The 15342-nt window shown below is 46.4% G+C and overlaps 1 protein-coding gene across 1 annotated transcript in view; it reads left to right on the top strand.

The window, feature by feature from the left end:
- Positions 1-15342, top strand: part of LOC308675977 (oxysterols receptor LXR-beta-like) — a gene marked incomplete at both ends in the record, with an annotated part of 90707 nt that overhangs the window by 55280 nt on the left and 20085 nt on the right. The window contains 1 exon segment of the mRNA XM_081341668.1: positions 14511-14719. Coding sequence (XP_081197794.1) covers positions 14511-14719 — 209 coding nt within the window.

Here is a 15342-nt window from a genome sequence, read left to right as displayed (position 1 = left end):
CGGCCGAAACGGCGGCCTCCTCTGCCAGTGGACTCTGCGGTAGAGCCAAGGGAGGCCGGAAGCCGCGAATGTAGAGGGCAGTGGTGGTTGGGCTCCACCCTGGAGCATAGAGGCCCCGGTCGAGGCCAGGAGACCCGGTTGAAGGGGCCCTCAATGGAATGGAGAGAGCGGTGCCTGATGGAGGACCATGGTGAGGAATGGAGTTACTCCACTGCCCCAGGCCATCAAACAATGGACGTGCTGCGGGACAGATTCGGGGAGGTTGGCGCCCCATGGATGGCCGCTGAGTCCGGGGCGGAGCCAGGCCGGTGGTCTCTCGCTGGGACCCATTCAGGACGGTCCGGCCCGTCTCGTTTCCGCTTGGCCAGTCCATGGTTCCAGAGCCCGCCCAGCCTTGACACGTCACATGAAGGCCTGCCCCCCCCTGCGGCCCCTGCTGAAAGCACCTCAGGGCCTTGGCCAGGAGCCGATGGAAGACGTAGCCAGCAGTCAACAAGGCTGGCTGGGGGACCCCGGCTTTTGGGGTCACAGGTGGGGCCTTGGGGTCCTGGAGTGGTGTGGGGGCCACCACCCCTTTCCATAACGTACGATGGCCACCCTGATCGTCTGGCGATGTTCATAGGACAGGTGATAAACCACATGGATCAGTACGCCCAAGCCTATGTATCCCCCTGGGCGATGGTGGTGGCCGTAACGGCTTGCCTGCAGGGAGAGGCCGCAGCTTGGGCGGCCGACCTATATAGTGACCACGCCCGTGAGCTTGGGGATGTTGGTCTCTTTTTGGAGGCCCTACGTGGTCGCTTTGAGGATATCGCCCGGGTGCATCGTGCCGAGGCCGACATTTTGACCTTGCGGCAACGGGGCAGACCAGCAGTGGACTATGTAGGAGACTTTCGTAAAGTGGCTGGGAAACTACGCTCGTGGCCGGAGCGCCTTCTTGTTCATCACTTTAGGGCTGGCTTGGACGGTGCCCTTCGCCGGGCTTGCGTGGTGTGCGGCGTCCCGGCTCGGTTGCAGGAATGGTTCCGCGTGGCCGTGGAACTGGACGTTGGGCTGCAAGACGTTCGAGGACAGCCCGAGGCTGTCTTGTGGGAGGGGGGTTGTCGACATCTTCGTCTAGGGCTGGGGCCCCAGCCCCCTCCCAAGCATGTTTTCATGGGGCCAGCCAACACAGAGAAACCGGAAAGGGCTTGTGGGGTGGGTTGGACCAAGAAGCCCAGGTGCCCCAGGTTTACTCAGATCTAATGGATGTGTTTGATGAGCGTGAATGCAACACGCTGCCTCCCCACCGCTCTACGGACTGTGCTATCAAGTTGGAGCCTGGTGCCCGGCTACCTAAACCCCGTATGTACGCCATGTCGCCGAAAGAGATGCAAGAGCTGCGGCGATACATCGATAAAAATCTAGAGAGGGGTTTCATACAACCAGCACGGTCCAGGATGGCGGCGGCCGTTCTGTTTCGCGAAAAAAAGGATGGAGGGCTTCGGCTGTGTGTGGATTACCGGGGGGTTAATGCAGTGTGTGTCGAACATCTTTATCCTCTCGCACTGATGAAGGACCTACTAGCACACCCGGCCATGGGTCGGGTGTTCACTAAACTAGATCTGAGAGAGGCGTACTATCGGATCAGGATTAAGGCCGGGGACGAGTGGAAAACAGCATTCAACTGTCCCTTGGGGAGCTTCCAATTCCGGGTGATGCCATTTGGGCTGCAGGGAGCCCCTGCTGTTTTCATGCAGCTAATCAACCAGGTTCTGCATGAGTTTCTATACCGCGGAGTCCTGGTCTACTTGGATGACATTTTAATCTACATGGCGACAATGGAGGAACATGTCACCTTGGTGCGGCAGGTGCTGGCAAAATTACGGGAGGCGCAACTCTACGTGAAGCTGTCCAAATGTGAATTTCACAAGACACAACTAGACTACCTGGGGTATAGGATTTCCGCAGGGGTGGTGGAAATGGACCCTAAGAAAGTGGAGGCCATCCAACAATGGCAAGCCCCACGGACGCAACGCCAGTTGCAAAGCTTCTTAGGCTTTGCTAACTTCTACCAGCAGCTTATACCGTGCTTTGCAGCCATCGCCCTGCCGCTCACGGACCTCCTTCGTACGCGGCAGCTGTCGGTACAGCCACGACCCGGTCTTAAACTGGCGTGGTCTTTGACATGCCAATGGGCCTTTGAGACGCTAAAAACCCTCTTCGCCAAAGAACCAGTTTTGCTGCATCCAAACCCCGACCTGCCCTATGTGGTCCAGGCGGATGCGAGCGATGTCGCTCTCGGGGCCGTCCTCCTCTAACGGAATAGTGAAGGGGTGCTCCAACCATGCGCCTACGCGTCCAAAAGGTTTACTCCCACGGAACGTGCCTGGGCAATTTGGGAGAAAGAGGCTTTCGCGGTCCGCTGGGCCCTTGAAACATGGCAACATCACCTGGAGGGGGCTGTCCACCCATTTCAGGTGTGGACAGACCATAAAAACTTGGAGGCCCTACAAGCACCCCGGCGGTTGTCCCCCAAACATGTCCGGTGGGTGCTCTATTTCCGCCGTTTCTGGTTTGTTCTGAAGTACGTCCCGGGGGGAAGGAATTTCCTAGCAGACACGTTGTCTCATATGCCGCAATACGAGAGTAAGAGGGAGGAAGTTGTACAGGCACTTGTACCAACAGAGGCAGAGAGTACAACCTGGGTGGGGGACATGGTCCTAGCGACTCAGGATGATCTTTGCTCCGAGCTCCGGAAGGCCCTTCAGGGGGATGAATGGCTACAGGCCCACCCAGGCCTCCTGACAATGCGGGATGGCTTGGCTTGGTACGGAACACGAATGTACGTACCTTTGACGTTACGAGAAAAGATATTGTACCGTTGCCATGATACCAAACAGGCAGGACATTTTGGGTTCCTGAAGACCCTGCATCTGGCACGCCAGCAATTTTGGTGGCCTCACATGAAAAAAACCATTGAGGACTATTTGCGAAGGTGCCATATCTGTGCCACTACCAAACCCTCCGTTGGAAAGCCATTAGGTCTTCTCCAGAGGGTGGCCGACCCCACCAGGCCATGGCAAGACATTGCTATGGACTTTATCGTTGAGCTGCCTGAGAGTAGGGGCCATAACGTCATCTGGACTGTCGTGGATCTGTTCTCTAAACAGGCTCAGTTCGTCCCCTGCAAAGGCTTGCCTTCTTCTCGACGGTTGGCTTGGCTTTTTGTGACCCACGTTTACCGATTACATGGCGTCCCACGACGAATAATATCTGATTGGGGGGTACAGTTCACGGCACGCTTTTGGAGGGAGTTCGTCCATTTTGTTGGGTCGTCTCAGGTACTGAGTACAGCGTATCACCCCAGCACCAATGGGGCGGTGGAACGAGCCAATGCTGCCGTAGAACAGTATTTGAGATGCTACGTGTCCTACCAGCAGACCAACTGGGTGGACCTTTTGGCGTTCGCGGAGGTGGCATACAATAACGCCGTCCACAGTAGCACAGGGTTCTCCCCATTCAAAATAGTCTCTGGCAGTGATTTCGTTCCTATCGGCGAAAGTGCCCCGGAAGACGGGGCTCCCTGCCAGCCTCAGGAATGGATACGGCAGATAGAGGAGGCCTGGGGTGCAGCGAAAAAAGCATTGGAACAAGCCGCAGTAACGTATAAGGAACAGGACGATAAGAAGCGGAGGCCATTTGTCGTTCCAAAAGTGGGGGACCTGGTGTACCTGTCCACCAAATACCTGCGCGCATAGGTACCATGTAAGAAGCTGGGGCCTAAATTCCTTGGGCCGTTCCGGGTGCTGCAGATAATCAACCCCGTAACGGTGCGTTTCCTATTGCCTAAGCTCCTAGGCAGGATCCACCCGGTCTTTCATAGCAGCCTATTGAAGCCCGCTACAACGGCGGGGGGGACGGCCTGGGCCCGTCTATAAGGACCACTTATAGACCACTTCGAGGTACGGGAGGTCCTCGACTCCAGAACACGTAGGGGTCGTGTGCAGTACCTAATCCGGTGGAAGGGATACCCTGTGGAGGAGGCAACATGGGTGCAGGGGGAGGACGTTCACGCTCCCCGGTTGGTTCGGGATTTCCACCGCCGGCACCCTGGTAAGTTGGGCGGGGGCCGGGTGGACGGTCACTTACCCCTTGATTCTTCCCTTTCAGGAGGGACCTTGGTAGGAGGGGCGGCATGTCGCGCCCTGCGGGCTCGACATTCAGTGGGGGCCCGATGTCCGGCACTGAGTCCACGGGCCCTCTTCGCAGCACGGCGCACAGGCCTCACCCGTCCCTCCGCGGACGAGCCTCCCACGCTACAGGCGCCACCCTCACCGTCCCGGCTCGCCACGGACACGGGCCCACCTCGACTCATCGCGAGCACGCCTTCCTCGCGCTGGCTGCCACCTGCGACTGTCCGACGTCATCCTGGAGCTTCCCCGTCAGCTGGTCGGCACGCGCAATCAAAGACCGGATGTTCTGTCCAGGAAGCCCGAATATTCCTGAGTGGAAGACAAGCTTCTGCCCAGGACGGTGATCCCCGTCGAGTCTTTTGCTGCGGTGCGAGAGCCGGTTGATATACGGGCTCGGATCCGGGAGGCACAGCAGCAGGAGGTATGGGTGGCTCAGCGGAAGGAGGAGGTGGGGCCAGATTCTCCTTGGACGGTCACGGATGGACTCTTGTATTATCGTGACCGGCTCTACGTTCCGGGAGGGCCACTCGGGACTCATCCTCAGCCAGTGTCACAATAACCTGGCGGCGGGGCATTTTGGCCTGTTCAAGACCCTGAACCTGGTCTCCCGTACCTTCTGGTGGCCCCGAGTCCGACACGACGTCCAGTCCTATGTCACTTCCTGCATCCCATGCAGGCAGGCCAAGTCAGCGACAGGGGCCCCGCCTGGATTACTGTAGCCCTTGGCGACACCCAAAAGACCCTGGGGGGCTGTGTCCATGGACTTTCTGATGGATTTACCTCTGGTCCTCTGGTTTTACGACAGTGTATGTGGTGGTGGACATGCTGACCAAGATGGTGCATTTCATCCCCTGTTGCGGCTTACCGTCAGCCCGCGCCACTAGTTGTATGTTCATTCAGCAGGTGTTTTGGCTGCACGGCCTCCCTGATAGTGTCATCACTGATAGGGGGGCCCAGTTTACAGCGCGCTTCTGGCAGGAGTTGATGCATGCGTTGGATATCAAGATTTGCCTCTCGTTCGCGCATCATCCTCAAACTGATGGGGAAACCGAGAAGGTCATCGGTATTCTGAAACAATATCTGCGCTGCTACGTCAATCTGCAGCAAAACAATTGGGTGGACTATCTGGCCATAGCTGAGTTTGCATTCAACAATTCGCAGCACACCTCCACACAGATGACACCGTTCTTGGCCAATGTGGGATATCACCACCGGTTTTTCCCCCTTTCTCCCGTGGACTCACCGGAGCCGGCAGCGAACGACTTCATGGCAGAGTTACAGGCGATCCATCGATTGGTGCAACGTCAGTTAGAGAAGGCCAAGGCCGATTACAAAAGGTTTGCTGATCGGTCAAGGCGGGATACGCCTCCACTATCGGTGGGAGATCGGGTCTGGTTGTCCACCAGGAACCTAACGTCAACACGGCCGGTGAGAAAGTTAGATCACTGATATTTAGGACCGTTCCCAATCGAGGCTGTCATCAATCCGGTCGCCTATCGCTTAACTCTGCCACGTTCCCTGCACGTGCACCCAGTCTTTCATCGGTCTCTGTTGGTCCCCGAGCAACCGGCCTGTCCACTCCGCTGAGCAGAACCTCCCCCATCAGGACCTCGTGATGGAGACAGCACCCCCGAGTACGAGGTCGCCAGCATCAGGGACTCCCGTTGGCTGAAAGGTCGTTTCCAGTACCTGATTGAATGGAAAGGCTATGGACCAGAGGACTTCACCTGGGAGGACGCGACCACCGTTCATGCCCCTGCTTTGGTGTCTGTTTTTCATGAACAATTTCCATCCCGACCACATCCGGATCGGCAGACCCGGGAGAAGGGCCCTGCGGTGCAGGATAGTGTTGTGATTCAGGGTCATCCTGTGGGTTCGGCAGTTGGGTCGGACGATTCAGAGGAGGAGGAGGGGGGTGTTGGAGAGCTTGCTGAGGATAGCCTTGAGGCTCCGCAGAGCCCTCAGCCGGGCCCCTCCCATCTGGTTACGACGCAGACCCAGCTGTGTGAGCCTGACAGCGTGGATGAAGATGACCCACAGCTGGCCCTGTTCAAGGACGCCCGACGCAGGAGGCAGTCAATCAGGAGTAAACAGAGGAAGGCAATGGGGCACCTCAGAATGAGGCAGAGAGAAGCCACGCTTTGAACTTTTTAAAAGGGGAATGTGTGGGAGGGCTGGTTTGCTGAAGGCAACCGTTCGAATAGCTCCTGTTTCATGGTTCGTGTTTTGTTTTGCTCTGTTTGCTTTTGTGTCCATAAATTTGGCAGGCTTAGTTCCAGCCTCTTGCCTTCTTGTAAAGGGGTTCTCCCTGCCTTTTCTGCAGGGCCGGTAGTAGGCTGGTACAGAACAACGTGGCGCCATTTCCTTGAAGGAAATAAAATCCCTTTTCAGGTATGGACGGACCACAAAAACCTGGAAGCCTTAAAAACACCCCGGAAGCTCATTCCCAAGCAATCCCGCTGGTCCCAACATTTTCACCAATTCCGTTTTATGCTCAAGCACTTCTCGGGGGGGGGAGAATTTCCTGGCAGATGCACTGTCTCACATGCCCCAATATAACAGCACACGAGCCACCGATTCTAAACCACTCATGCCTGAAACACAACTGGCAGTGCCAGTAACCACCAGAGTCCTAGCTAAATTAAAGCCAGAGCTAGGTAGCCAAACTGGAATTGAATTCCGGAAAACTTTGGAAACAGATGAGTGGTTCCAAAAGAATAGACATGTGTGCACCATCAAAGATGGAGTGCCATGGGTGGGAGAGAAGTTATATATACCAACTACCCAAAGGGTCATTTTCGTGCAACTATGCCATGATACAAAATCAGCAGGGCATTTTGGATTTGTAAAAACATTACATCTAATTAAAAGGCAATTTTGGTGGCTGTCCATGAAAAAGGACATAGAAAGTTACGTGGCCAGCTGCCCTACGAGTGCAATGGCTAAGAGGTTGCAAGGGAAGTCGACCGGACTGTTACAACCAGTGGCGAATCCCTCAGCCCCCTGGAAAGAAATATCAATGGATTTTATAGTGGAATTACCAGAAAGCAATGGAAACACTGTCATCTGGGGAGTTACGGACTTGTTTTCCAAACAAGTGCACTTTATCCCTTGCCAAAAGATTCCCACCGCAAAAACCTTAGCGAAACTATTCATGCAGCACATCTACAGACTGCATGGGGCACCCCAACACATCATATCTGATAGGGGAGTGCAATTTATGTCAAAATTTTGGAAGGAATTTTTATCCCTCTTAGGAACCACTCAGGGACTGTCATCTAGTCATCATCCTCAATGTAACAGCCAATCAGAACGTTCTAACTCAGTACTTGAGCAATACTTAAGATGATTTATTAATTTCCAGCAAACAAATTGGAGGGACCTACTCCCCTTTGCAGAAGTTGCTTACAATAATGCAGTCCACTCAAGCACAGGCTACACTCCCTTTCAAATAGCCACTGGTCAAAGTTTCAACCCTATGCCAGAACTAATCCCAAATGAACCGGAAATCCCATTGCTGAAAGAATGAATTGCACAATTACAAAACACCTGGCCAATCGTTAGGAAAGCCTTAGACGAAGCTAGGCAAGCATACAAAGCACAAGCAGACAAAAAGAGAGTCGAACCCATACCATTCAGTGTAGGAGAAATGGTATATTTATCTACAAAATATCTAAAATCCCTGTTGTTGTTGTTAGTTGCGAAGTCGTGTCCGACCCATCGCGACCCTATGGACAACGTTCCTCCAGGCCTTCCTGTCCTCTACCATCTTCTGGAGTCCATCTTCTGGAGTCCATTTAATCCCTACAGCCCTGTAAAAAACTTGGACCAAAATATATAGGACCTTTTCCAATTAAAAGAATCATAAATCCAGTAACAGTAAAATTAGATCTACCCAAAAATCTTAGGCAAATACACCCAATTTTTCACTGCAGTTTGCTGAAAAGAGAACAACAGTCACCCTTATGGCCAAAAATCCCCCCCCAACACCTCCAATCATGGTTGAAGGAGAACAACACTTTGAGATAAAAGAAATCCTAGATTCTAGGACCGTGGTGGCGAACCTATGGCACGGGTGCCACAGGTGGCACGCAGAGCCCTCTCTGTGGGCACGCGCGCCGTTGCCCCAGTCCTTGGCCTTCAGCTGGGTTTTATAAAATCTTTTCGCTTTAGGCCTCTGCCACCGTATGCAAAAAAAAGGTTCAATCCATCAATCAATTTCAACTTCTCATGGGGGAAAAAAAGTTCTCGTAAAGTTGGAATTGATTGATTGAACTTTTTAGTCCCACCCAGTCTGCCGTTACCACTACAACCACGCCCACCCAATTGGCCACACCCACCCAATTGGCCACACCCACCTGACACCCGATGATACATAAGTGGGTTTGGGGTTGCAGTTTGGGCACTTGGTCTCTAAAAGGTTCGCCATCACTGTTCTAGGAAGTATCATGGAGCAACTCAATACCTAGTAGCATGTAGCTTTTTATCGGGAAAAATTTCAAATTGCAGGCCAAGATATTATGATTTTAAAGGAGATACCTCCAAAAATTCTTAGAAAAAGGAAAGATTTTGCCTTTCTGTCTGATGAGCTTAAGAAGCGACAAATCCAGTTCAGATGGGAAATACCAATTGGAATTGTGGTAAATTATTCAGGGACCAGATACAGATTGGATACAATTTTAAAAGCAAAAGATTTCTACACTAAGGTCCTGAAAGCAGGCTTACCACCGTCTCCTCGAATCAAAAGAACAGAAGACAAGAAGATAAACAATTGAGTGAAGGGGCAATGTCATTGCCTCTTGAGGAGATGCGGCAGGCAGAGGCTACGGAGCAGAGTTTGGCATTAAAGGAAGACCCAAAAGAACAGAGGATGACAAGAGCTGCATATAAGCGTATGGAAAAAGAGCAAAAACAAAAGCCTGTAACTGGTCCAGCTACGCAAGACGCGGCTGTCTCAGAGCCTGTGGGAGGAGCACGCCCGAAGAGAGCAACAGCTGATCTTCAGGCCATGTTCCAAAGGCTCATGGTCACCAGAGATGGTGAAGTTCCTGACATGGAATGTTAATGGCTTAAACTCACCACAGAAAAGAAAGAAAGTATTTTTTTATCTGAAACAACATAAAAATGACATTGTTTGTTTACAAGAGACACATATTGCATTAAAAGACCAAAAGTATCTGATTAATTCCCGATTGGGAACACATTTTGCATCCTTTGCTCCGGACAAGAAGGCTGGAGTGGTTATTTATTTAAGAAAAGACTTTTCGGCAAGTTTGATTGAATCGGATAAACAAGGGAGATATGTTAGTATTGAATTAATACTACAAGGAAAGAAAGTTCTTCTTATTGGATTATATGCTCCAAATCAACAACAGCAAAAATTCTTTAAATTTTTACATCAGAGACTAATCGAACTGGATTATAAATCTGTTATTATGATGGGGGACTGGAATGGAGTTTTGGTGCCATCTGAAGACAAGAAGGGATCCTCTAAAAACTTTTTTAATTCAAAATTGCCTAAAGCTTTTTTTGATTTGAAGGAAGATCTGGAATTAAGAGATGTATGGCAGGAAAGGAATATGAGAGACAGAGATTTTACTTTTTTTCGGATAGACATAAATCTTTCTCCAGGATTGACTTTATTTTGATTACTACTGATCTTTTTTCTTCGGTTAAGAACGTTAAGATTTTTCCTAGGACAATGTCTGACCATAGTCCTGTCTGGTTGGAGTTTTTTTGCTGAAGATGCTAGTAGAAGATCCTGGAGGCTGAATGAGAACTTATTTACAAATGACTTGTTCTTGCAGAAATGTAGAGAACATATGAAATAATTTTTGTTACAAATACGTATAAAGGTACCTCGATGGAAATGGTTTGGGATGCTAGTAAAGCTTATATGAGAGGGGTTTTGATTTATATGAATAGTGCTTACAGGCGTAAGCAAATGCAAAAACGTTTAGATATTGAGGAAGAGATTAAAGCTAAGGAGAAAAAGCTTATTTTGAATCCATTGGATAATAATTTAAGGATCTCAATACATTTATTGAAAGAACAATTTAATATGCTACTGGCTGATCAAGTAGCAATTAATTTGTGCTATGCTAAACACAATACTTTCTGTAACGCTAATAAGCCTGGTAGATGGTTGGCTTATCAATTAAGGAAGAAACAGAAATCACGTATTATAGATAAAATAGAATATAAAGGAAAAGAAGTCTACCAACAAAATTTGATTAAGAGGAGTTTTTTAGATTTTTACTCGAAATTATATTCTAAAGAAAACATACAAGCTTTAGATATAGACAAATATTTACAGGGAGCTCATTTTCCGAGACTCTCAAAAGAACAACAACTTGAGATGAATTGCCCAATTACATCAGAAGAAATTTCTTTAGCTATTAAACAGTTGAAATTGGGCAAGGCTCCGGGAACAGATGGATTAACAGCAATTTACTATAAAAAGTTGTTGCCTGAAATGATTGAACCCTTAAAGATTTTGTTTAATGAAATTCAGACTGGAGGTGCAGTTCCTCCATCATGGAGGACAGCTTTTGTATCATTGATTCCAAAGGAGGATCAAGACCGTACTCAACCTAAAAATTATAGACCTATATCGCTTTTAAATACAGATTATAAGATTTTTGCTAAAGTATTGGCTAATAGATTAATGCAAGTTTTGAAACAAATGATTCATAGTGATCAATCGGGATTTATATCTGGGAGGTATATGAAATATAACGTAAGACAAATTGTAAACTTGCTTGAATACTTGGATAAGAACAACCAAGTCTCCGCAGCATTGATATTTTTGGATGCAGAGAAAGCCTTTGACCAATTGAATTGGCAATTTTTATTGAGAGTCGTTGAGGAGATGAATTTTGGAGAAGCTTTTTTACATGCTATTAAAGTTATATATCAACAAAAAACTGCACAAATTATAGTTAATGGGGGACTAATGGAGACCTTTAAAATTGAAAAAGGTACAAGACAGGGGTGCCCCCTATCACCATTATTGTTTGTTTTAACATTAGAGATTTTATTAATTAAAATTCGAGAGTCCTCTAATGATAAAGGGAATTAAAATAAAACAGAATGATTATAGATTGAGAGCTTTTGCTGACAACTTGGTTGTGACAGTATCTCAACCGTTACAGTCGGTTATAGATTTGATGGAAATTATAACTCAGTATGGTAAGGTTTCTGGGTTCAAGGTGAATAGTAATAAGACTAAGATATTATCTAAGAACTTATCTATGAGTGAAAGGGATATGTTATCTAAATTAACAGGTTTTGAAATAGTGAAAAAGGTTAAATATTTAGGAGTATATATTGAAGCCTCAAATGTAAAATTGTATAAGAATAATTATGAAACACTATGGTTGAAGGTACAAAGGGATTTAAATAATTGGAAAAAATTACAATTATCATTACTGGGAAGAATTGCAGTTGTTAAAATGAATGTTCTGCCAAAGTTTCTCTTTTTGTTTCAAATGATACCTATATTGAAAAAGGATGCCAACCTTGATCAATGGCAGAAGGGTATTAATAAATTTATTTGGACGGGGAAAAAACCAAGAGTTAAATTTAAGATTTTACAAGAGGGGGACTCAAGGCGCCGAATTTGAAATTGTATTATGATGCGGTTGCCTTGACGTGGGTTAGTGATTGGCTTAATTTAACTAATAAGAGAATACTTCATCTTGAGGGATGGGATTTGGTATATGGATGGCATGCATATTTGCTTTACGATAAGAAGGTGGACAGGGCTTTTAAATCCCATATTCTTAGAAGTGCTTTATTGCGTGTCTGGAAAAAGTATTATTATAAGTTAAATTATAAAATACCGATTTGGGGAATTCCTGGACAGGCGATAGAGGGCGTATCTATGGGAGTGAGTATGGATAGGGTTTCTTATAAGGAATTACTTAGATTGCAAGGGAATGATTGGCAACTTAAATCATTAGATGAGTTAAGACAAGAAAACATAAGTTACTCTTGGTTTCAATATACTCAATTGAAAGCTAGGTGGAAGTCAGATCAAAAGGTTGGCATCACAATTATAGATTAAAATTTAGTAAAACAAATTAGAGATTTAAATTGTGCACATATAAAGAGGATATATAATGCTTTAATTGAATTGGATTTGGAAACGGAATTGGTTAAAGACTGTATGATAAAGTGAGCACAAAATATTCAGGAACCAATTTCGTTGGACACTTGGGAGATAATTTGGGTCAGAAATGTTAAATTTACTCAGGCTCAAAACTTAAGAGAAATTTTTTATAAAATGTTTTATAGATGGCATTTGGATCCCAAGAAGTTGTCTAACATGTATCCTAATTTACAGTCTAAATGTTGGAGATGTGGTAGTTTAGAAGCTACCTATTTTCACATGTGGTGGACTTGTAGAAATATAAAAGCTTTTTGGATCAAAATTTGGTGGAACATTCAAAAGATTTTTAGGAGAAAGATAAAGTTTTCTCCGCAATTGTTTTTATTGGGTATTGTTGTAGATTGTGATGTTAAAGAAACTAATTTGATGTTGAATATGATAACAGCAGCACGGTTACTGGTGGGACAATATTGGAAGAAGGATAGTTTGCCTACTATAGAAGAATGGGTGTTTAAAGTTTCGAATCTTGCAGAAATGTCTAAGATTTCTGCTTATTTGAAAGATCATTCAAAGGAAAGATATATTTCAGTTTGGAGGAGATGGATAGATTATATTCAGAACAAATATGGGACTAAAAAGTTCCATTTAGTTTATGAGTAGATTTTAGTGGGATATTGTTATTGGTACTTTGTTTGTAGTTATGTTAAAGGGGAGTTAAAGCACATTATGAATTTGGTTAATTGTATATTATGCATAATTTTTATTTAGAATATGATTACTATAACTATAATCCTGTATTTAGCTCTGGGAAGTGGGGGGGGACGTTGGGCGGGTTTGGGGTGGGGGGGATTTGGGGATATATTGTAAAACTTTGTTTTTGTAAAACTCTTTAATAAAAAAACCCTAGTAGCATGGAAACACCTTCCCTCCGCAGAAAACGAGTGGGTCCATAAACGTCACGTCAGAGCACCGAAACTGCTAAGGAAGTTTCATACAGAATATCCCAACAAGCCAGACTAACCTCTATTTTTTTTCCTTCATCTACAGGTGGATCTCTCCTATTTTTAAGGGGGGCAGGATGTCAGAATCCATTAATATTTCATTTCTAACTATCTCCTCTGATCTAAAACCAAATCCCACCTTTCCCTGGATTCCCTTTTTTTATTCTTATAGGCATTTGTCCTGCTAGGTTTTCAGATTTTGTGCCACTAACCATGTTCTTGTTATACCACTGTCTACTTTCATGAAAGTACAGTATTATTTTCTGTTAACTGCTTAATTAAAGATAGTGTCAGAATCCATTTATATTTCATTTCTAACTATCTCCTCTGATCTAAAACCAAATCCCACCTTTCCCTGGATTCTGCCATACCCCCAAGGGGGAGAGAGGATATGCATGCAGATTTTATTGCTTTCTCTTCCTTTATTAACCACAATGTAACCTTTTGTTTATTCGCCTTGGTTTCTGCTATCCATTACAATGTAACAAATTGCCTCCTATACTATGCATCTCTCTGAACTTCTCCCTTACCAGGCAGCTAGGAAAAGGGCCAGGGGGGGGGGAGAGATAAAAACCTCCAGGTTCTGGTTTATTTCTCCAAAAGGAGTTGTGAAGAGCTGTGGAATGATCATGCTGCAAATGGAACCGGATTGATGTTATCTTCCCTTTCCCACGATGGACTTACCACCTGGGCATTGGCCGGTCTGAACCACCCGGATGAACTGTGGGGTGGGGTTTGCTTAGGGACACTTTAAAATATCAATCTGTAAGGGAATCCCTCAGTTCCTGTCTTATGCCTGCTATCTCCTATTCTTAATAAAAGTTTCTGCTTGGAAGAAACTGTTCCCAAGATTTCTGCTTTCTTAAGATGTGGGCTTGAAGTAGGTCCTGACACTGATCTTTACTTTTATAATGAATTGGCTACTCATTTTATGGATGCATAGGGTGGTTTGCCATTACCATCTTCTGCAGCATCTTTTCAACTTTCAGGTCTAGTGTACAGCCCACTTCATTTTTAAGCCCAAACTATGAATTTCTCTTATGTATTAATGCTCTGAAGCACTTTTAACTTTGAGCATTGCAAATTAGCCAAAGTGAGGTAGGACAGAAATCCAAAACAAAAAATACATTTGGAGGTCTCAGCATGGAAAGTTAGACGACATCTATCTTTCCCTAATGTTTTGTTTCTCTTCCTCTCCAATCCCATTCCCCCCAAAATCAGGTCTTCAGGTCGAATTTATCAACCCTATATTTGAATTTTCCCGGGCCATGCGACAGTTGCAGCTGGATGATGCCGAATACGCCCTCCTCATTGCAATCAACATCTTCTCTGCTGACAGGCCCAATGTACAGGACCATAGCCTGGTAGAAACACTGCAGCAGCCCTATATTGAGGCCCTCAGTTCTTACATCCACCTCAATCGCCCACAGGTACCTGGATTGGGGAGAAGAACAACAGTAAATGCTGAAAGAGAAAAGCATAAAAGGGAATGGATAGTCATTGTTGGGTGGAGGAAAAAGAAAGTGATAAAAATAACATTCCTCCTGGTATGAGGCCCAAGGCAAAACTCTTCATTTAGCACAACTTTGTTAGATTGCAAAGACCACAGTTGGCTTAAGCAAACCTTACTTCGGGTTTCCCCTGTTAAAACTTAAGACAGGATTGAGAAATTAGTAGCCTATTCCATCTGCTGGACTACATCTCTCATCTCCACTGAGTATGTTTGTGCTGAGCATGGATGATAAGGATTCAAGCCAGTATCTGGAGGGCTGTATTGTATAGGCCAGGGGTAGGCAACCTTGGCTGGCTCAGGAATTCTGGGAGTTGAAGTCCATGAATCATAAAAGAGCCAAGGTGTCAATGCTGCAAACATTGACATATTTTTGCACTGACAATATAAGAGATAGCCTGTTACTTTAATTGCTTCCCTTTTGGGGGAAGCGTCAGCCGGATGTTTTGAGAAGATAAGAAAAGCCCGCATACACAATGGGAAGTGAAACTTCATATGTAAAACTAATTGGATAATGTGATTTATGACGTGTAGATAAGGGCG

The sequence above is a fragment of the Vipera berus genome (genome assembly GCF_964194415.1).
Source record: "Vipera berus genome assembly, chromosome: W".
Taxonomy (NCBI): Eukaryota; Metazoa; Chordata; class Lepidosauria; order Squamata; family Viperidae; genus Vipera; species Vipera berus.
The sequence above is the reverse complement of the archived record's forward strand: the minus strand, read 5'-3'. Positions and strand labels throughout refer to the sequence as shown.